We start from the raw sequence: 22,087 nt of genomic DNA, 5'->3' as shown, positions 1-22,087 counted from the left end.
CGATTTTAGAAATATTTGATGGCTGTTGGGACAGATTCCAGTGAGGAGGTGAATCATAAAACTCATTTCCTTTCCCCTGATGCCAGTGATTCTTCAGAATATTGGCTGAACGGGCCATCGGCATTTCAAGTTTAAAGAAAAAAAAAATGAAAGAAAAGGAAAGTGTTTTTTTTAAAGGCCCTTGTTTTAGACGATCTGACCAGGCAAACATTCAGGAAACAAGCAGTTTAAACCATTTGAGAATATGAGAAACAGAAAGCAAAAAGTTGACCATGAGAGCTGAAATCCTTCCAGCGTGAGTCCGACCACCGCCAAAGACTGCCTGTAGACCACATTTGTATTAACAGATATGATAAAGCCAATGAAGCTGCACCCTCAAACACAAGTAATTCACAGGGATCAAAAAAATAAACTCTGCATTTTTTTTTTTACAACTTTGATCTTTCATCGCCAGCACTTTTCCTTTCGCTTTGGACAAATCTTTAATTCACAAAAAGCACCACAAAGCAAGTTCCCTTCCAACCCTCTGTCACAGAGAAACTACAATGTCTGGTGTGAAGACAAAGGATAGGTTCACATTGTTCAAAAAGTCTTTCCTCACAGTACTCGGGTCCTGCATAAGCCCCCTTTCAGCCACCTTCTTTTATTCTGACAGCTTCATGGCCACTTTTCTGTAAACGTCACCATGTTGGAATGTGTAACATCACTTTTACGTGACACGAGCCTGAACGCATGCCACGAGTTAACCAAAGGAGCGTGCGCCGGATTAGACCGTGCACAGGCTCTTTGTAAGTTGCTTGACTCACCAGAAAATGCCCCAGACAGCAACAACATTGTGCTTTCGTTATCTCGCCAAGTCAGTTATTAATTTCCAATAAGATTAAGACAGCCGTCTGCCTTTTTCCCCTTTCCCAATCTAGAAGCGAAATCTCTCTCGCTTTCAGGGCCTGCGTGTGACGGGCAGGGTACAGGTCTCTCAGCGGCACCGTGCAGACAGAGACGCTGTGCTCTGCGTGACAATTGCAGCGAGATCTAAACGTTCAAAAGTATAGTTACACTTCCAGCGTTTGTTGCGCACAGCGTGACTGTCTATGCCATTGTCGTGGCATGTCTGAATCAGGTCAGGAGGAGTCAACAGCAAAGTGAAAGTGTTTGAATAACCGGTTGGTGAAGCCATGGAGAAAAATGACTAATCTTCACATGAAGGGCCCGAGTTCTGTTCCAAACAGACCATAAACACACGTACACCTATCCTTTCCTCTCACTGTCTACTGGGAGGGTCATTGTGCACTCCCTACTGAGTAGTGGTTTTTATCCAGTTAAAAGTAATTAAACATCACATTTCTAAATAATAACAATAATAATAATAATTAAAAAACCTCACATTATCCTCTCACGTAAAGGAATTGGGTAAATAGTTGGTGTTAAAACAAGAAAAGGTTCAGCAGGTTAATTCAAATTGTTAGCAGGAAAGTCAAGTGGATGGATACAAACATTGCCATAAACATATCAAAGTATGTTACAGGAGTGGTCACTTCACACGTGACAAAATGTTCAGGCATACATTCAAAAGTTTGGGGATTTTTGTTTTAAAAGAGCTGAAATCTATAAAAGTCAAAGTTTCGTCCGTCGGCGTTTAGAGGCAACGTCTGCCACGGCGAGCAGAGATGGAGTGTATGATATTGCGATCAGCCTCGATAACAAGCTTTATAATCACTCACTTTCATCTCTCCATACACATCACTAGCTGAGATAAAAGATGTAGAGAGCAGCTCCAATTATCTTGGATGACTTTGTGTTCACCTTTGGCTGTTAACTTCCAGCACAAGCTCTGTGATGGAAGTTAGGGCGCGAGTTTGACATAGGATGAAGGTATATAGCCCTCGTCTCCAGTGGCTCTAAGGACTCTCATCCATCCGTCGCCTTTATCCTCTTCCATTATGCTCAATAGCTCTCCCTCTTTAATGGAAATGGTGCCCTCGCTGTTGCCTGCACATAAACACCCAAGTAAGAGATGTATAAAAGGCTAAATGGAGACCTATTTATTAACAAGTTTAATGTCAGTCATAAAATTCACCTTCAAAGCTGTACAGAGCCGTGCACTGGCCAATAGGACTTTCTATGTCATCAAACTCTTCATCGAACTCTGCGTAGATGTTCACATCCGGATCATGTGCTACCCTGCCGGACATGCTCGTCCTCAGATGGAAAGAAAAACACACGGAATTTACTCAGTCTGGTTCACTTTAAATGTTCACACTTAAGAAGCGGTAAGGTAACTGGTATCAGTGTGAGACACCAAGCTACAGCCAGCAGTCGGTTAGCTCTGGCTGGCTTTGTTTAACTGGAGCCGTTTGTGACTCAGGACACAAGGCACCCCTGATTCAGAGTCCTGATTCAGTCATGTGTCATGTGATGGCCATGGCCAAACCAAGGCTCCTAAGGAGGTGCCTTGGTTTCTTTGAGGGGGGAAAAAGTCATAAACTTCAGACCACCACAGCCAAGTTTAAAATGTGAACATCTTCAGTGGCCCAGCCCAACTTTTAGTCACAAATCTCATCACCAAACTAGAAAATTAGGTATTTTCTACAAGTATAAATACGTGATTTCAGTTTTAAACAAGTTTTGGACAGTTTCTTTTCTTTTTATGACAGGTGGTCTAATACATTTCTTAGGTACTGTGCTATTTACATTCAATTCAATTCAATTCAATTCAATTTTATTTATATAGCGCCAAATCACAACAAAAGTCGCCTCAAGGCGCTTTATATTGTACAATAGATCGCACAATAATATGTAATATTTACATCAAGCTAAGCTAAGCAAACTGAAAGAGACACAGTCTCGTCATACATTTCCTTTAGACTTACCTATACTCTGTGTTGTTGTTGACAGGAAATGGAGATTCCTCTCCTCCCAGAGCTTCTGAGAGCCATGTCTGTCAAGAACATGAAAACATGAAAGTTCATGAAAATTGTCCCAAAATACAGTACAGTATTAGCTTGCATATGTCTGTGTGCGATAACCTCGTATTTGGTGAGCTCTCCCCTCAGGCGGCTCATGTCCTGGGTCATTTCCAGGATCCGAGGTTCCAGACTGGAGGGGTCTCCCATCTGTGGATTCTGCTCGTACACACCCTTCATCTTCTCCAGGGCTTCACTGAGAACAGTGATGAAACGAGAAGAGAGAAGTGTTAATGTTTGGGGAATGTGAGTGATGTTAAAGGAAGCCTTTTTGAGAAGACTTGTTGAGCTGCTGTTTTAAATCACTGCAAAGCTGTTGAATGGGGTCGGGGTCAGGGCTCGGTGAAGTTATTTTTTTATCTATTAATGGAGCTGACATGAGCGCAAGGTACTATTATGTTCAAACAGAAAATAACCTTTTTAAGCTCCCACAAAGTTAGAAGTACACTATTATTTAAAATATGAAATTATGACTTTGCATTTCTATCTCTCTTATATATTTGCTGCTGTTTTGGTTTAAACAAGAAGCATGTGTGGGAGATATAGCCTCGGGCAGCCGCGTTTCATTTCAAAGTTAGTTCATGCACAAAGGAGCTCGCACTCGGCTCGGCTGTCTGTCACAGTCAAAAGCATTTTTCAGAGACGTCTGTCATATTGTTGCCGACGCTTTCACCTTTGGTCCTGTGCCTTCTGCAGATCTTTGTGGATATCGTCAATCTTCGTCTGCAGCCTCTTCTTCCTCTGCTCCGGAGGAAGGTGAGAGTAATCTTCCGCAGGAGTTTGCTACACAAACACACACGACACCAACAACAACGGAAACGCACACGCAAACAGTTAAATCTCCTGAGCATCAAGTATACAACAATCATGAATTCTGACCACCGGCTGTCTTCATCTTTCCCACCTCTAGACACACACAGGTTAATGCAGCAAACACAGCTTGTTAGTTAAGGAAACAGAAACGAGAGAGAGATATTTATAGTAAAAACCCAGTAAATCTCAGCTCTGTAATACTGCATTTACAGTTTATACTGGATGAACAGCTTACAGACAGAACCAACAAGGCCGACTCTCTCTCCTGTGATGGCATACAAGTACGCATTTAAGTTGCGGAAAAGATTCAATTCATTACACGTTGTACATTTTAAAAGACAATATAACGAAGAGGGAAAGCAAACAAGTAAAATATGACATAGCCACAAATGCAAACTACAGAATACTGTTTCATATTATACGTTTTTAGGAATATGCCTAATCGGGAAAAATATGACCCTGTATGATTTATGATACTGGGATTTTCTTGCTGGTTTTGGTTCTTAGTTTATAAACCAAAACGAAAGTGTTTTACACAAAGAGCGAGGACTTCTGTGAAGGTAGCAGGTGTTGTGTTATGCTACACTGGAAGGTGAAGTGCCAGCACTACTGATTCTACAGTAAGACAATAATAATAATAATATTGACACACCAGTTTAAAAGAAATATGTTTTAAACTACTAAAAAGTAACCAGTGTTTGTCGCAATGACTGCTTAATATATTGTCACCATGTCTTAAATAAGAATAATGAGATGTGCCATTATTGTATGCCATCACAGAGAGAGAAAATTCAGAGACGATCCTCAATAGAAAAAAAAAACAGCCTGTTTTCCCATGAGATAACAGCATTTGATTGGGGGAATTAAAGAGTAACTGTAACCACACTGAGAACCCTGCTTGCACTGCCCACTAGGCCTTTTTCCACACACCACACCCCGCTGTGATTACAGGTGTAATGCGATATCACTTATTTCCTTTCAGATCTCTTATCTAGCATAACCCGCGCTGGTGCCACCAGTACTAATGCTGATAACAGCGACTGTGTTTCAAAACTTTCCATGTCCAGAAACAGTAAATGGACAGTAAATGCAGCGAGCTGCTGCTCTTGGAGAATCGCCTACAAAGGTTAAATCCCATTTAGGGTGAAGCATCTAGAAATTAGAAATGCACCAGCAGGTGTAGAAGACCACTGGTATCTGCAGGTTACACAGCACTTTCTGTTCAAATTTGCATCCGTCAGCGCTGGGTGGAAGCAAATGACACATGAATACATTTACAATATTGGCAATAAAACAGCCATTCCACCTTCAGAGGCTGGGAAATTCTAATAAAACTGAGAAATATTTTATTGAACTGATGTGACAGGAGCCCAGACACAAGCTTCACTACCAGCCCAACTCCCACAATGCAGCCCTGACCTTTACAGAGCTCTTTATTGTGGCAATTACTTATTTCATCACTTCCTTACTTGCGCCTTAATTCTAAAACAAGTGTGCTTACATAACTATATAATTAGAAAGTCTTTATAATAGCGTAAATTAAATGGCATGCGGCTTTAGGAGCGCAGGGAACTGGTGTTGTTTGAAAATTACCCCACAAAGTAAGGCCTTGACGAAAGCGAAGCTTCCTTTCCCACGGTCAGTGATAAACGTTTTGAAAGCTGCACTCGCTCTCCCTCTCTCCCTCTCCGTACCTGGATACTGCCTGGAGCTACCAAAGGATTCAAAAGACACGTTTCTATCCTGCTAACAGCACCTTTCTTCTCTTCTTCAAACAGGCTACATGCTCACGCAATTATAAAGCGGTACGGCCGTTCCAAGCATCTGGACAATGACAACATTTGTCATTTTGCCTCTGCACGCCACCACAGTGGATTTTACAATCAAACAATCAAGATGTGATTGAAGTGCAGGCTTTCAGCTTTAATTCAAAGGGGTTTAGCAAAAGTATAGCATTAGATGTTTAGAAATTATAGTCATATAGTATTTTTCCATGTAGTTCCTTATTTTTGCAGTCAATGATTGCCTGGAGTCTGAAACCCTGTTTCCTCCCGTGAGATGCTCTTTAGTGCAGCCACGTTTAGTTGCTGTTTGTTTGTGGGTCTCTGTGCATTCAGTTTTGTCTTCTGTAACTCAAATGCATGCTCTGTTTCTCTGAGATCACGTGACTCACTTGTGTATTTAGAAATATCCAATTTCTTTGTCTAGAGAAATTCTTGGTTTGCTTTTGCAGTGTGTTGTTGGTTATTAGCTACCTGCTCTGTGAACCTGCTGAATCTGAGCAGAGAGTATGGCTCTGTATGCTTCAGAATTCATCCTGCTGCTTCTATCGGCAGGCATCAATAAACACTAGTTACCCAGTTCCGCTGGCAGCCTTGTATGCCCATACCATAACACTGTCTAACATCCAATATGTTAGACAGATAATGTGGTATGCTTCAGATCATGAACGGTTTCTCTCCGTTAATCTTGGTTTTATCTGTCTAAAGATGTTTTTTTCCAGAACTTTAAGTTAAATCTTGCCTTTCTGTTCTTGAGTGTAACTAGTGGTTTGCGCTATGTTGTAAATGCTCTGTATTTTATTCATGACGGCGTCTCTTGTTCTTGACTTAGATAAGGCTACCCTGAAGCATATCTAACACATTTGAGAACACTCGGGATTCTGAATGTTCGTGACTTGGTTAGATATTGGGAAGTTATTCTTACCCGTTAAAAAATTATTTAATCATCCATTTCAGTGGTCTGCTATGGTCTTTCAGGCCTTTATGTACTGATAGGTTGGTCAGTGCTTTCTTTCTGGTCTCTCTGATAGGCTGAAAAAACAAAATAAACCTAATGATGTTCCATCACATCTCTTTTGGTTTTGAACTGAGAGCTCCAGTAAACAACTAAACACAAGTTCAATGTTTGTAATCAACTCAATTTATTTTTAAATCATAAGATAAAGAGGAAACTGCCCTCATGTGGCTATGCTTGTCACTCAACTGGCCAATTGCTTTTGAGCTTTGGGAAAAAAGAAATGGCTGTAATTCAAAAACACTTAATGCCATACTTTTGTTATTAATTAAAAGTCTGCATTTCAATCACATCTTGATTTTTTTTTTTTTTTTTTTCATTAAAATCCTCAGCTGCAATGTATCGAGGCAAAATGACAACAATTTTGTCACTGCGCAAATACTTATGGACCTAACTGTAGTTCATATACACACATGATGATTGGAGGAAATAGTTCCCATCTGTGGAAGGAGCTGTAGTTTACATCTATACTGCTCAAAATATTAAAGGAACACTTTTTAAAATCAGAGAAAAGCATCAAGTCATTTAAACTTCTGGGATATTGACGTGCTCAGTTAAGTAGCAGAGGGGGTTTTAATCAGTTTCAGCTTTTTTGTTTTTAAAGAAGTTAACAACAGGTGCAACAATGAGACACTACAAAAACAGGATTTTTCACAGGTGGAGGACACTGATATTTTTCCTTAATCTTTTCTGGGTGGTTGCTTTTTTAACTAGTTTTGCATTTGGCTAAGGTCAGTGTCACTACTGGTAGCACGAGGTGATACCTGGACCCTACAGAGGTTGCTCAGGTAGTCCAACTCCAGAAGGATAGCACATCGATATGTGCCATTGCGTGAAGGTTTGCTGTGTCTCCAAGCACTGTCTCAAAAGCATGAAGGAGATTTTAGCAGACAGGCGGTTACTCTAGGAGAGCTGGACAAGGCTGTAGAAGGTCCTTAACCCATCAGCAGGACCGGTGTCTGCTCCTTTTTCCAAGGAGGAACAGGAGGAGGAGGCCACTGGACTGGAGAGACCATGAAAGTGTTATGCTGCCCGTAACATTGTTCAGGATGACCGGTTTGGTGGTCTCGACAGGCATATCCATGGAGGGACACAAGGACCCATAAAGGCTAAGTAACAACACCCTAACTAGATATCCTTGGATCGCCTGGCAGACCCTACATTGGTGCAGTGGGTGCTGGGGTCCTCCTGGTGCGAGACCATGCCCGGCTTCATGTGTGAGAGTATGCAGGCAGTTCCTAGAAGTTGAAAGACTTCCTACCATTAACTGACTTCCATGCTCACCTGACCCAAATCCAACAGAACACCTCTGGGACATGCATCAGTCCATCCAGTCTGCTGGGTTACATCTCAGACTGTCCACAAGGTCAGCGATGCCTTGGACCAGATCGTGGAGGAGATCCCCCAGGACATAACCCATCATTAGGAGCATGCCCCAGCGTTGTCAGGCATACAAACGAACCACTCAGTGCCATTCTGAGTTCTTGCAATGAAATTTTGGCAAAATTTACTCGCCTGCCGCCTCATTTTTTCACTTTGCTTTTCAGGACATTCAGCCCACTGTATGTTGATAATTTTTTATTTCCATCACACAATGTGGCAACCTTTCAGTCCTAACACATTACCTAGTCCATTCCAGTATACATATCCAGTGTGACTTTTTCCCCATTGAGATCTGATGTATTTACAAAGTGTCCCTTTGTTATTTGAGCAGTGTAATGTATTGCAGCATCCCCCTGCAAGCAGTGACTGGAAGAGTTGGAGCAAGTACAACATCAACCAGCTATCCGGTGACATTTTATTTCCTGAATGACACGACTTGGAGCAGATGCCTCCCCGTGTCAGGAATCTAAAGCCAAGCAGGAAGTAAATTCCTGGCTTTGTAGGGGTCAAAGGTACTGAAAGCCAACTGAACTGTAGCTAAGAGCAAGAAAGTGGGGTCAGTCAAGAACAGAAGCTGTCTAACGGAAACAGATATGCCCCACAGCTGTGATGAGCGATCAAAATAGTAAAAACTAAACTTCTTTGCAATTGAATATGTCCTCTTAACAGTTCTCTGTCTCTTTTTTTATTGTGGTGGTCTATAGGGGACATTTTTTACTGAGTGGCTACTGGGATAACTTGACAGCAAGGGCGTCTGTGCTTTCTACCCACAAAGGTCAGTGCAGCATTAATTAGTGTGGAGTTACTTCTTATATATCACTTCCCCCTGAAAAGAATCCAGCACCAGATCAAGTTCTACCCGGTCTACCCTCTATGTAGTGATCATAATTGTTACCATTTGCTTTTGAGCTTGCATTATCTAGACAGAAAGAAACAAAGACTATGAGACAGGTACACAACAAACACATGGCATGGGACGCACAGATACAATATCAACAAAAGCTTGTGTACATGAAACAGATTAGAACAGCAAAACAAAGGCGTGAACATGGCAGCAAGCGAGGGGATGGAGGTCAGATGTGAACCGAGACGGGGGCGTCACTCACCAAGCAACATTTGTTTAACATCTTTAAGGTGGAAATCCTGAGTTTGACAGAGAGGCTGGGGGTTGGGGTGGGATAAAGAAGGACGGGAAGATGGAGGAGCGAGGGAGCGGAGAATAGGAGGGATAAAATGATGGTAATGAGAAAAGAAGAAAGGAGAGAGAGAGGGTGAAAAAGGTGCACAGCTTGAAATAATGTGTGTAAAGAGGGACAGTGAGAAATATGGGGCGTGTCTGTGCAGCAGCCTGGAATCAGAATCGGCCCCCTAGGCAATGGGGTAGTGGGGTACGACATGAGTGGAATGTGAGCCGAGTCTGATGTATGCGTGTGTGTGTGTGTGTGTGTGTTTGTTTGAAAATGCTGCTATAAGACTATGACAGGACCGTATTTGCAATTCTTGATAAGGTCGACAGGAGCCAGAGTCCCGCACTGCATCGAGCACCTGCAGGTTTTCTGTTTCTAGAGTTTGGAGATTAACTCTGTAAAAGTGTTGAGAGACTGACTAACACTGTATTGTAAACGGACTTTGAATGGGATCTGCTGATGAAAAGAAAATACAGAATAAAGCTCTTCCTGCAGTCTGCTGGATAATAGACCTATTTCATAACTTGACACGTCACAGCAGGGAAAACACAGATGCCTTAATGATGGCTGCATTCCACTTAAGGGAGGTCCTGCTTTTGTTCCATGCAGTGGCTTAATGGGACACTGAAAGGAAATGGGCCATCATTCTTTCCACCTGTGCTTTCTGTATTACAGTACAAAAAGTCATAAAGGTCTGTAGAGAGAAAAAAGGTCTTTTATCACAATTTCAGAGACTTGCAACACAAAAACAAACTGCCTGTCAGGGTAAAATGAGTTCTCTCTATAATACTAACAACAATGTTTATGTTACATCCTGATGAGATTTGTAATTTTAAGCTCCATATTTAAATAACTCAAGGCAAAAGCAAAAGAGTGTCTTTGTAAATTGATTAGCATGCCCAATCATGAAATCATCACTGGTTATTGTTTCCACTCTGTGCCTTCATTTCAAAATAATTTAATAACATTAAAAAAAATGTCATCTTAGCCCACATTAGAAAGGATTTTCAGGTTTTCACATGCAGAAGAGGAGAGTGCGTGAATAACTTTGTTGCACTGTTTCCACCTACAGCACGAGTTTACCTTGTGTTTCTTGCTGAACGGCCAGATCAGGCCGCGCACTTTTGGCGGGTTGAGGCTGGACTCTGAGATTGCCGATTTAATGCCCTGGGAGTAGTCTTCAAACTCCACATCTGCAGGCGGCTCGAAACCAGATTTGTGCTGCTCGATGACCAGAATAGAGTCCTCCAGAGAACAAAACAAAGAAATAGACTCAGTCACATCAAAGCAACAAACGGAGCCCTTAAAAGGGTTGGCACTGACACTGGATTTTTAAGTGCAGCAATTAGAGGCGTTTAATCTTTTTATTTCATTATTTATTTTATTTTACAAATTTTACAGCTAAAAAGCAACATCAAAGTCAAAAACCACCATTCCTTCCACTGGATGCTGTCTTCATTCGCTGGTCAGAAGTAAATGCATTTAGGGATATTTTTCCCCCTTTGTAAAAACAAAAAGAGGTGAATTTCGGTGTAAGTGACTCATTTCCAATTTGTAGTCTGAAAGTTGTTTTTTTTCCACTTGACGTTTTACATGACAGATCTGGATTTTCCAGACGTTAGAGAAATTCTGTAGCTTAATAATTAGCCGTTATCTGTGTGACAGTCAGACAGTATAAAAGATGGGTGCAGCCTTGATGTCATGACTCATATCATCTTGGTAGGGGAAAAAAACAAAAAAAACCCAAACACACTCAGTGGCTAATGGCTTGCGATTGGCCATTCCACTAACCAATATCGATGCAGTTTCATACCACAGATAATCCTGTATTTTGAAACACAGTATGAGCAAAATTTATAAAACTGTTTAATTTTTTAATCAAAATGACCCAAAACAAGTGACTGAGCTCATAAACTCAGCAGGAAAATGTTAACAGTGACATCTCCAAGAAGGTTTTGCTTAAAGTTGTGTTTTCGTGGAGATGACTCAGAAAAAATATGACAAACATTTCACACTTGCCTGTTTCTCATTAACTTTTGTCCCGGCAGCAGAAATTCCTTCTAGACACTTCGAGATGATGGGCAGCACCTTCTTCTCGATATCTGAAAACTTGCAGTAGCCATCCGCAAGGCTCCGGATCCTCCGCTCATCCATGCCTTGCAATTTCTGTTCACAGCACACATTAAAGGGCCTCCTTACATTTCACAATAAGACTTGCTACATTTCTACAATGGCCACTCATAGATATATGAACTCACTGGATTGTTGTTTGGTTTATATTGACATATGTCATATTAGCTTTGTCCACTTGTGCTACATCATCAATGAGTGTTTTTATGAATAAGTTTGTCTTACATTGAGGAGCTGCGGTATGTCGGTGTAATAGTGGTAGTTCTGTTCCTTGTTGTATTTCTGGAGTTCTGCTGCATAGTCGTTCCTGCACTCCTCTGCCGTGTGAGTGCGAGCATGGGCATGCTGCTTGGCCTTTCAGAGTGAAGGGCAGATGGAACGACAGAAACAAGAGATGGGAGGATAAAAGGGTTCAGCAAGAAAAAGAAATGAAGAGAGACAAAACAAAATCCAAAGTGGAATGCAGGAATAGATGCACGGAGGTGATGGGAGGATACACAAGGAGGTGAGTGGGAGACAGAAAGTAAAAGTTCATGGAGTGAAAATATCACAAAATCCAAAAGTGGTAAAAACAAACTAAAAAAACGAAACACTGCTCAAATAAAGCTAGCGTGTGCATGTGTGTGTTTACTTTTTCGACATCGACTCTGGTGGCAGAGACCTCGCTCTCCGCTTTCTCTGCTTGTTGTGAGGCTTTTTCCGCCTCCGCCCACTCCTTGGCATAGCGCTTCTTCGTCTGTAGGCATAAACACACACATATTACACTTAAACACAAACTTTATTTTTAAATAATTTCAGCCCTAGTAGTATTAACAATTTAAAAATGAAGGAACTGAGTTCCACTTGAGATACTAAGAGTGAACTCATGGCCATATTTTACTGTCTCTTGGGTAATCTGTCACCTGAAGGGTTTGCAATAAATTATTAACAGTATGACAGCAAAAATCATAACAACATAAACTCCAATGATGTCATTGAGATATTGCTGTAACATCTGTAGAATAAAGAATTACCACCAAGAATATCTTCATCATGAGGTACCACTTGAGTGATCTGCTCAGTAACAAACTAAAACCATGAACAACACAAGACTCACATTTTCTAGGTGCTTAAAGCTGCTCTCTAAATTCTGCTGGGCCTTCTTGACATCAGCCAGGTGCTGAGGAAGGAAGAGGATGCAATAAATGTCAGGCTGTTCAAGATGATGACAGCAAAGTGTGCAAATCAGTCTTTAACCTGCCAAACTTTCCCGTCCATTCTTCCTTTCCTTTTCTCCCCCTCCCTCCCTCCCTATCTCCCTCTCACACTCGCTTCCTCCTTCCCTCACCGTTTTCCGCTCTAGTTTAAAATCCTGAGACTTCTTCAAGAGATCAACACAGATGCCAGTCATCAAGTTTTCAGCAATGAGCTCACGTTGCCCGGCGTAATCGTTTAGCTCGTTGAGGATCTCCTGGAATGAAGCATGGTTGCTGAACCTGTGAGAAGATGGCAAAGGGACAAACTGTTGGCTCCAAAGGTCAAGATTTAACGTACTATTTGGTAAAAAAACACAAAACCCTACTTTGAAGTGTGAGTGTTTTTGCCATTGCCGTCTTGGTGTTTTTAAACCAGACGTGGCAAGCAGCACATCTGACTGAGAAACTGAGGTGTGCTACATGCTAATGAGTTGAGGTTATAATGGGGAATCTATAGCTATAAGGCGCTTCTTCATTTGCTTTGTTTTTCACACTCAGAATGATATAGTTTCGTATATGGTTTGCGTATTCTCTATGTCTGACATGCAAATATTAGCCTTTATCACCTATAGCTAACTACCAAGCTATAGCTATCTACTGATTAGGATAATTTTAGACCATCTGTTCAAAATCTTTTAAGCCTCCAAACCACAGTTAGCACAATTTTTAATATCACATGTAATTATGCGCCATGCTACTCCACTAGCTCAAGCTTTTTATCCAAATATGCGAATGCAAAGAAGAAAAAAAAGATGCTAAACTTGAGACGTGAAAATGTTAGCCCACATGAACACATCATTCTCTTACATACAATCTTCAGTCATTTCTGTAAAAACTCTGCACCATTTGCAACTTAACTGCAGTCATTAAAGTATATAGTTAAAGGTTATATCAGAAAAACCTCAAAAAGCCATGAAAATGTTATTTACAAATGAAAGATAAAAGCTGTGATCGAGAAATGTAACAAAGTTAAAACTGGAGCTGGAAACGAGTTCTTTTTCTCACTTGCAGTCTTGGTCTTCCTTGTTTCCTCGTTTGGCATATCTCTTTGTGAGATTCCTGTTGGAAAGTTGGAAAAACATCCATTTGACTATCATGCATAGGGTAAGAGCACACACAAAAAAAAAACATGTCCATGATCCCATTTCATATAAAAACGAATAACCATTCAGAAGGAGCACACCTGAGCTGCTTGGCGTAATTTTGTTCTATCTCCGACCGCTCCTTCACAAATTTGATGTAGCGGTCCAGCAGGTCAAGGCCCGACTGTGTATGCTTGTCGATGACATCATACTGATCCTGAAAGAAGCAGCACAGAGAAACATGTTTTATATCAAAATATCACCTTTGGTTTCTGGACAATTTCAATGGAAACTTCTCCTTCCATTGAAATTGTCCTTCCTTCCTTCCTTATCCTGTTTCCTCCCTAACTATACAAATGCCATAGCATGTCAGTAGGTCAGCGTACCTTTTAAAACTCTAAGCTCACCATGCACAAACAAAAACACAGCTTCAGCAAACTATGAAACAGGACTGAAAAGATTTTTTCACCAACAGCCACTCTGATAAAGCAAACATCCACAGCGCCGTGTGCTGCAGGGCTGCAAAAAATTATTGTTTTTATCATTGGCTGCTGAGTATTTTCTCAGTGAGACGACTTGGTCTTGAAAATGTCAGGAAATACTTTTAAATGCCCACGAGAATTTTCCGAAGCCATAACAGATGTTATGAAATGGTTTCTTTTGTCTGACACAAGGTCAAAAAAGCCCAGAATACACAGTTTGCAAATCACAAAAGAAAGCAAAAGTTCTCACAGCGCAGACGTTGGAGAATATTTGGCCTTTTTGCTTGACTTACACAATTAGTTCACAAAATGAGACTCATTGATCAGCCCAGGATGTATTTCACAAGGCGCATGTTCTGCATTTAATTTAGGGTTGCAATTAACTTAATATTCTCATTATTGATTCTTCTTCATTTTTCTTCTTCTATTGAGCTAATATTAGGTCTTTTTCTTAATGTAAGTTGTGCTGTAAGTTCCCACAGCCCAACATGACTTCATATAACTTCATTTTTTGCCCATTAAAATTTTTAAAACAACAAAATTATTCCCTTCATAAAACAATAAGCAGAAAACATTCACGTGTGCCATTTTGCATTAAAAAAATAATTAAAACAACATAAATTGATCCATTATTAAGACGAACGCTGATTAATTTCCTGTGGCTCAGCTAATCGTTTGAGCTTTAATTAAATTGCCTTTCGCAACTCATTTAATCTGGCTGTCGATCTGCCACAAATAGAAAATGGAGGCCTAGAATAACTCTCACTGCACACGGATACACACAAGTATGAAGGTGTAGTAGAGAATAAAAGCGCTCCAACAGTACTCTCCTGTCAGCATTCCTCCCTCGCTTTAGACACATCTGTGCAAATCAAAACGCACACACACAAAAACCTGTTGGACCGGTAAGGGAGCCCTGCTGGCTTTTATTTACACTGTTTAATGACATACAGTGAGAAGGCCCTCGGAGGAGAAAACAATCTGATTACATGGAAACATGAGAGTCTGGGACACATAATAAAGCCCCACGGGTGGGTCCCTTGTTGTGTCTCTTGTGAAACACAAAGAAGGGCTCCACCTTTTTGTTTGTTGTGGTGTGTGTGTGTGGTTAAGTGCATGCGTTGCTGCTGGAGGGCCTTCTGGGACCAGAGACACAGATACCGAGGAGGGGGAATCTAAATGGAGATCACACAGTAACACAGTTTGATATGAGAGGCCATGAAGGAGGCGAACAGGATAAGAAAATAGGAAAGTATGATAAAGCAACATAGATGGTTTATGCTAGGAAGTAAAATGACTGTGGAAATCAGATTGAATGATTTAATGCAGGTTTCGATGTAAGAGATTAAAGAGTCTGTGACACAGATTAATGCGCGCGTTTCCCACTTCTGTTGCACTACCTCATAACTTTTACTGGAATACATCTGCATGCTTGTGTGACAAAAGGAAACTGATTGTAAGACAGAGTGCATTCAAGAATGAGATAATGATTAGCTCAACGTGAACCTCCACCCTGTGACTGACAGTCCCAGGGGCCTATCTAAACCCTGGAACCAGTCTGACTGGTCCCGCCCTCATAGTACTGCCAGCAGCAGCCGTGTTTCCTGACTGCAGCTGATCCGGTGTCAGATTTTTACCTCATCTAATCATAAAAGCCACCCAACAAGATTTACTATAATAACTACTTGTAAGTCAGTTTCTAAGTCATAAATGGCTTTTGTCAGAGTGGTTTGCTCAATTTACTCAAATGGGTTGTATAATTCGTGTTTAAAGGCAGGTATCAGCTTTACTACACATTACTACGAATTCTATTACTTACTTTGCAAATTTGTTTTTGTATCATACAAGTTCTGAATGTGAATTTCATGTTAAATTGTACGTGCAAATAAAGCTAATTATCTAAATGTTAGCTCATCAATACCCATTTTTAGAACAAAGAGCTCACCCGAAACCCTGGCTGATTAGGTCCCACACCCGCTTTCACACCTTGGCTCATGTGATTAGAAGATCACCAGGGAGTCCTTTGTCCCTCTTTGGGGGGATACTCCCACTGGGTTTAAATCTGGGACTCTCGGCCATTTGACCTTAGAACTGAAGAAGCTTCTCGGATGAGAGGTGAAACGTCTTCAAGCAACTTAAAGAAGTCCAGACGCTTTTCTTTGCAAACTCCTTTGACTACGATGACCTGGATGACTGAGAACCTTCACAGACACCCATTTTTAGAACAGAAATCTAAAATTTGAATAAACTGTTACTGAAATATGAGATACATTGATTTTTATTGACATATTGGAGTCAAAGATTTTCAAAGAGGCTCTTTTGGAATCGTTTTTGTTCTTGTTTTTACAGAATACGGTAAATGTTAAGAAAAAGTCATTTTTCCACCTGAAAGCTTAGTGGATGTAAATTTGACCAAAGTAGAAATCTGTCACTTAAAGCATGAAGGAATAAAACTCCTTATAGAAATCACCCTTTAAAGATATTACATATAACAGACAACTCAACCAAAGAAATCATTTAAAACTTAGACTTTGCTTTGCAACAAATTTGTTCCCATTTCTTTAGAAATAATCTGCCAAAGATAACCTACTTTGACAGGTGTAAAACTGGTCAAACATGGTGGAGGCTCTGTCATGGTTCGGGGCTGCATTTCAGCCAGTGGTGTTGGGCATCTTCCAAAACTCCAAAAGTGATGGAATTATGAACACAGAAAAGTTTAGTGAGATTTTGATTGACCATGCAATACCATCTGGAAAGCATCTTATTGCCAAATGCTTAATTTGTCAAATCTCAAACACACAGCCAAGGCACTAAAATCATATCAGGATAGAAAAAACACACAATGAAACACTATCAGTGATGGATTGGCCTCAACTAGCAGTGCGGGATCATCCTGACAAAGAACAGAATAAAAGAGAGCCAACATCCAAAGAAGAGCTTTGAAAGTCTTTCAAGAAGCCTGGAGAACTATTCCTGAAAACTGCTGAAAGAAATGACAAGAATGCTGCCTGCAATGCCTTCTCTACTACACCTTCATACTTGTGTGTATCCGTTCAGGCGGTGTTGAACAAATGCAGTCATACCACATATTGACTTTCAAGCTTGTTAGAATTGTACAAACTCTGCTTTTGCTTTATATACTGCATTTCCTTTCTTGTTTGCACATCAATAAATCACTGCATCCATTTCCAAATTTCATAGTAGAATATAAAGAAATGAGTGGTGTCTTAAAACACTGTACTACACTGCTCTGTATGCAAAATAGGCATTACATCCATAAACATGCAGCAATGTCCAGAAATGCATAACATACAATTAATATTTCTTATACAACCACCATTGCTTTACATGTAAACAACCCCGGGATCAAGATAAAGGAGAAAATGGGCGCAATGGAGGAAGCAGTGATGTAGCTGATTTATATCTAGGTCCCTGAATTACATATCAGCAGGATACAGGCAGATCAACAAAGAGAGACCATTCCACAGCAACATCAGCCTTAAAGTTTGATTACCTATTCTGGGCGAACATGTACAATATTTGTTATCAAAATGACCTAAATGAATGAGTCAGTTTCCAAACATTTCCACTGTTTTCCACGGCTAGCTTGTTTCAGTGTCATCATGTGATCAGGCAGATTTCTTCCAACTGAACTGGCAAAAAGCAAAACGCACGTACACGGACACACACAATGATCCTGATTGCAAAGTAGATGGTTTTCAATGTGACAGAGTTGTCAAGCAAGAGTTTAAATCCACATTACCTGAGATGTTTCATTTCTATTAATGGGACAACTCCTGCTTTAAACAATTATCAAAATCTTTGATAGGAAAATAGAAATGCTGAACCTTCTGCACAAAGTACGCTGCTTTCATCATGTTTTCTTGTTACGAATTGCAAGATTTTTTTCTTTTTTGAACAACATGCGATTAAATCCTCGACTTGGCTCGGCTGTTAGTGACGCTGTGATTCGGCACCTTCTGGACTGCGTCATATTTAATAAGAACTGGTGGTGGTTTTAACTAAGCAGCCAGTAAGTCGGTCATTACAAAGCTATGCCGTGCAACAAAATATTGTCTAAACCCACAGGACTTTATTTTGACATCAAGCACAGAGTCGAACGCTCACCAAAGACAATAAATATGTCTGAGTGTATTTTAGAGGGCATGTGTCTGAAATCAGGCCCAATAAATCTTTTATGATTTAATTTGATGAGATGGTGACGATGCACACCAAAGAAGCCGGAACAGCTGAAGGTTCTCCCAGAATTAAAACAGCACTATTAAATCGGCTGAAAAAGAAATGCATGACATGTTTCCAGGGTTTGTCTCTCCTCATCCGCAAGATATTCAGTTTACACAAACAGAGAGTGACAGCATGTTAACCTAAAACTAGACCAATCCATCCATCTTCTTTTGTTTCTCCAAATCAGGGGGAGGGCTTCAGCTTCTCCAAGCTATCATAGGGCAAGAGGTGAGGTACACCCTGGAAAAGCCCCAAATCTATTGCAGAGATAACACACAGAGACAGATAACTACTGATGCTCGCATTCATACCAAGAGCCAATTTAGAATCACCAGCATGTCTTTGGACCGTGGGAGGAAGCCGGGATACCTGGAGAGAAAGCATACTGCTACAGGGAGAGCATGCAAACTCCACACAGAAAGGCCCAGGACACTTCTTGTCATGAGTCAAGAGTGCTAACCACTGCACTGTGCAGGCTGAATTTCATATTTCAGTGTCACTTATCTAAATTATAATGCAAAAAGCTATGGTTTCACATCCTCGAATGTGAGAATTGTACCCGTTGCTTTATTCGATGATGAACCAAATATCTTCTGAATTTGGAAAGAATTCTAAAATGTCACATTTTGCTTTTGTCTACAAGACATTTACTCACTAAACTAATAAATAAATAATACTTTTCTCATGGTTTCAGGTCTAGGCCTCTAACTCTTGCTCCAGTATCAATGAAGTGTCATACACCCAAGTTTATGGTATGCAGCCAAACCCACTGCAAGCAATTGAATGCAGTTGAATGAGTTTCAACTTCAACTCTTTTGGAACAAACACACATTAGATCCAGGCCATCAGCCTCACCAAGTCTAACTTTATCTGTGCAATTATTTCAGATCGCTGTGCCCAAATGTTTTCATTTTCTTTGAACTGAAATACAACAATGTGTAGTCAAAGGCACATGCAGTCACCTTCACTCATCTGATTAACAAAAAGTCGAGCAGGAACTACTCTGATAATCAATGAACTGTTCAAGAAGCAGAGATGGTGAACGATCTCTATCTGGAGCTTCCCAGATGGGAGGATTTCCTGTCCTTCTGTGACACCTGGCAGGACAGAACTTTGCTTCAGGATTTTGGGGAAGAGGATTTCTGATCTTTAGAGCCAAACACTGAGAGATCTTTATCAGTCAGTGCCTTAGATCTTGCGGCTTGTAGCCACAGTCCCTTAAATGCCCTGTCATCCAACTGAAGGCACTGGTGTCGGTGTGCCGTGACTGATGAGGAAGCGGACTGTACTGATAATTCACAGCTGAGACACGGGCAAGAGCAAGGAGGTTATACTTTCCTAAACATTGCACTGTTCTGATAGACAGTTTGTATCTGCAGCCAGGACACTTCTTGTCACAAAGCAAAATTTCAGGTTTGAGCTTATATGAAAGAAGAGGATAAAACAAACAGTGTGTGTGGTGGAGCACACCCTAAGCTCACTGTGTGTACACAAAAGTGCACCAGAAAAGAGTAATAAACCTCTCCGTTTCCCTCTGCTTATGATAAGGTATGCAGCAGGAGTTGCGAAATCCTGTCGCTGCAAGCTTTACAGATAGACTCCTGCTGTTGTCTTACTTAGCCAAGGCCGACTACTGAAAAACAACTGTGGGCTACAGTGAGTGTCGACGAAAACAATTAAGAGGGCACCGCACTTTTAAAGAAAGAGTGAAAAGGCGGAACGCTGTCCTTTGAAGACTTATCCCAGAAGGCTCCTCCGCTTCTTCTGAGCCAGCTGTCAACTTACCCAGAGCTGTGTTCCCCAGTCCATGTCGGCAAAAAAGTTCAGATGCCTGAAGATTCGCAGAGCAGGACTCTTCGGTGTGTTAAAGCAAAGGCAAAAAGCGATCAGGTAGAGATTGTTTTTGAATTATTAGTATGTTTTTTTTTAAAGTAAAACTCCTCTCGGAACAAAAATTTCACAAAACTTTGAGGCACGAAAGCGGAGATGGTGGAGGAAATGTTTGAAGGAAGTCTACGCCTTCTCCTTGGCACGGACACGACTGTCCTGTTTCTTCCAGCAGGCAGCGAGCGCAAAAAAAGTGTTCCTGAAACAACTCTGGGTCCGAGAGAGAGAGAGAGACGGAGAGAGAGAGAGGGAGGAGGAGGAGGAGGAGGAAGCGGCCTTTCTGTTTGTTTTATCTTAAAGAAGCAGCTTGAGGTTTTTTTCATAATAAATGCTGGTGTTGGGCTCAAACTTTAACCCACTGATGTATCCAGTGCTTCTCAGATAACCCATAACATTACACATAAGATTAAACCAAATAAACTGAATCATTAACTTTTCCCCCACAGCACTAATAGAGGAAGTAAGGACATTCTTTAGGTTACTTAAGACTTTTTTTTTACCCTCGTTGTAACATAAAACAGCAGGTTCCTTGTGGGGCACTTTTTCGTGTTTAAAAAGTATAAAAGTTTTTTAATGGCCAGCAGGGGGCGACCTCAAGGAGCGCCCTTGTATAGCCCATTTAGGGGAAAAAAAATTCTCCAGCTGTGTTGTTCTATGACATCAGTGCACACATTCCAGATGGGTTTATGATCTCACTAGTTTCTGATAATGTAACATGGTGTTAACTTTGTAAATTATAGTGAAATTTAAAGCAAAACAGATGATATAGCAGTCTAAACCTGCGACTTTTGGTTTAAAAAAAACAAGAGTCACTTCACTATAGTGGGCAATGTCACTCGGGCTCTTCCTTTTATACAGCGCTGTGCAAAAGTCTTCAGACATTCCTCTATGTTTTGCTATGAAAATGCAAAATAGGTGCAGTGATTTACTGAAATATGTAAATGGACATGATAATACACCATATAAGGAACAGAGTTTGTGCAATTCTAATGAGCTTCAGAGTCAATATTTGGTATGACCACCTTTATTCTTCAACACAGCCTGAACTCCTGAAATCTCTATAAGTAGTCTTCAGGAATATTTCTCTAGACTTCCTGAAGGACATTCAAAGCTCTTCTTTGGATGTTGTCTGCTTTTTATTCTGTTCTCTGTCAAGATGATCCCACACTGCTTCAGTAATGTTGAGGTCTGGGCTTTGGGGAGCCAATACATGACTGATAGTGTTTCACTCTGTTTTTCTATCCAGGTATGCTTTCACTGCATTGGCAGTCATCATTGTCATGATGAAAGTGAAGCATTTGCCATTCAGATGCTTTCTAAATAATATTGCTTAATGGACCAAAATCTGACAGTACTTTTCTGTGTTCATAATTCCATCAATTTTGGAGACCTCTCTAATACCACAGGCTGAAATTTCGCCCCAAACCATGACAGAGCGTCCACCATGTTTAACAGATGATCCTACCTCTCTCCCAAACTTCCCCGTACATTCTGCGACAGTTTGTCCCAAAACATTTGAACTTTGATTTGTAACTCCATAGGGCAATTTACACTTGGGACTATTAATAAATATTGCTAATATAATATTTAATACCTGTCTAACTGGGTTATCTTTGGCAGATTCAACTAAAAATTGGGAACATATAATGTGCTTTGTGAGAGGCCGCTACTAATAGTAAATAAATGAAAATGGTCAAGTACAAGGTATGGACTTTAAATGAGTGTGAAAACAAACAAAATAAGAATTAAAAAACCATCAGAAAGCTATAGATGAACATGCTAGCATTATCCCTGTTAGCTAGTTAGCCAGCTGAAATTAGCTTTAAGCTCAAAGCTCTGCTGCCCCTGATATCAGTCTCAGAGCACCTGGAAAAATGACAGAAG

General features: G+C 40.7%; 1 protein-coding gene across 2 annotated transcripts; it reads right to left on the bottom strand.

Moving 5' to 3' along the window:
* Positions 1-165: 165 nt before the first annotated feature.
* Positions 166-20,430, bottom strand: trip10b (thyroid hormone receptor interactor 10b). 2 transcript variants are annotated; one of them, XM_005462651.3, is made up of 15 exons: positions 20,102-20,430; positions 13,691-13,806; positions 13,513-13,566; positions 12,600-12,747; positions 12,369-12,431; positions 11,904-12,008; positions 11,498-11,626; positions 11,162-11,308; positions 10,226-10,387; positions 8,851-8,874; positions 3,637-3,746; positions 3,027-3,159; positions 2,871-2,938; positions 2,078-2,199; positions 166-1,989 (listed from the first exon to the last, which is right to left on the bottom strand). In XM_005462651.3, exons 1-15 carry the CDS (start codon positions 20,123-20,125, stop codon positions 1,844-1,846), a joined length of 1,551 nt encoding a protein of 516 aa, XP_005462708.1. In that variant the 5' UTR covers positions 20,126-20,430; the 3' UTR covers positions 166-1,843. The 2 variants fall into 2 exon arrangements, with proteins under 2 accessions (XP_005462708.1, XP_005462709.1); XM_005462652.3 differs by lacking the exon at positions 8,851-8,874 and having other exon boundaries at positions 20,102-20,429.
* Positions 20,431-22,087: the final 1,657 nt, after the last annotated feature.

This window comes from Oreochromis niloticus, linkage group LG6, assembly GCF_001858045.2.
Source record: "Oreochromis niloticus isolate F11D_XX linkage group LG6, O_niloticus_UMD_NMBU, whole genome shotgun sequence".
Taxonomy (NCBI): domain Eukaryota; kingdom Metazoa; phylum Chordata; class Actinopteri; order Cichliformes; family Cichlidae; genus Oreochromis; species Oreochromis niloticus.
The sequence above is the reverse complement of the archived record's forward strand: the minus strand, read 5'-3'. Positions and strand labels throughout refer to the sequence as shown.

Bases quoted from the DNA above. Each gene is read 5' to 3' on its own strand.
- trip10b (XM_005462651.3), bottom strand. From the start codon at position 20,125: ATGGACTGGGGAACACAGCTCTGG. The intron at 11,309-11,497 runs GTAAGACAAACT...TGCTGTGAACAG, and splicing joins ACATACCGCAGCTCCTCAAT to AAATTGCAAGGCATGGATGA. The intron at 2,200-2,870 runs GTAAGTCTAAAG...TTTCCATCTGAG, and splicing joins AACAACAACACAGAGTATAG to GACGAGCATGTCCGGCAGGG.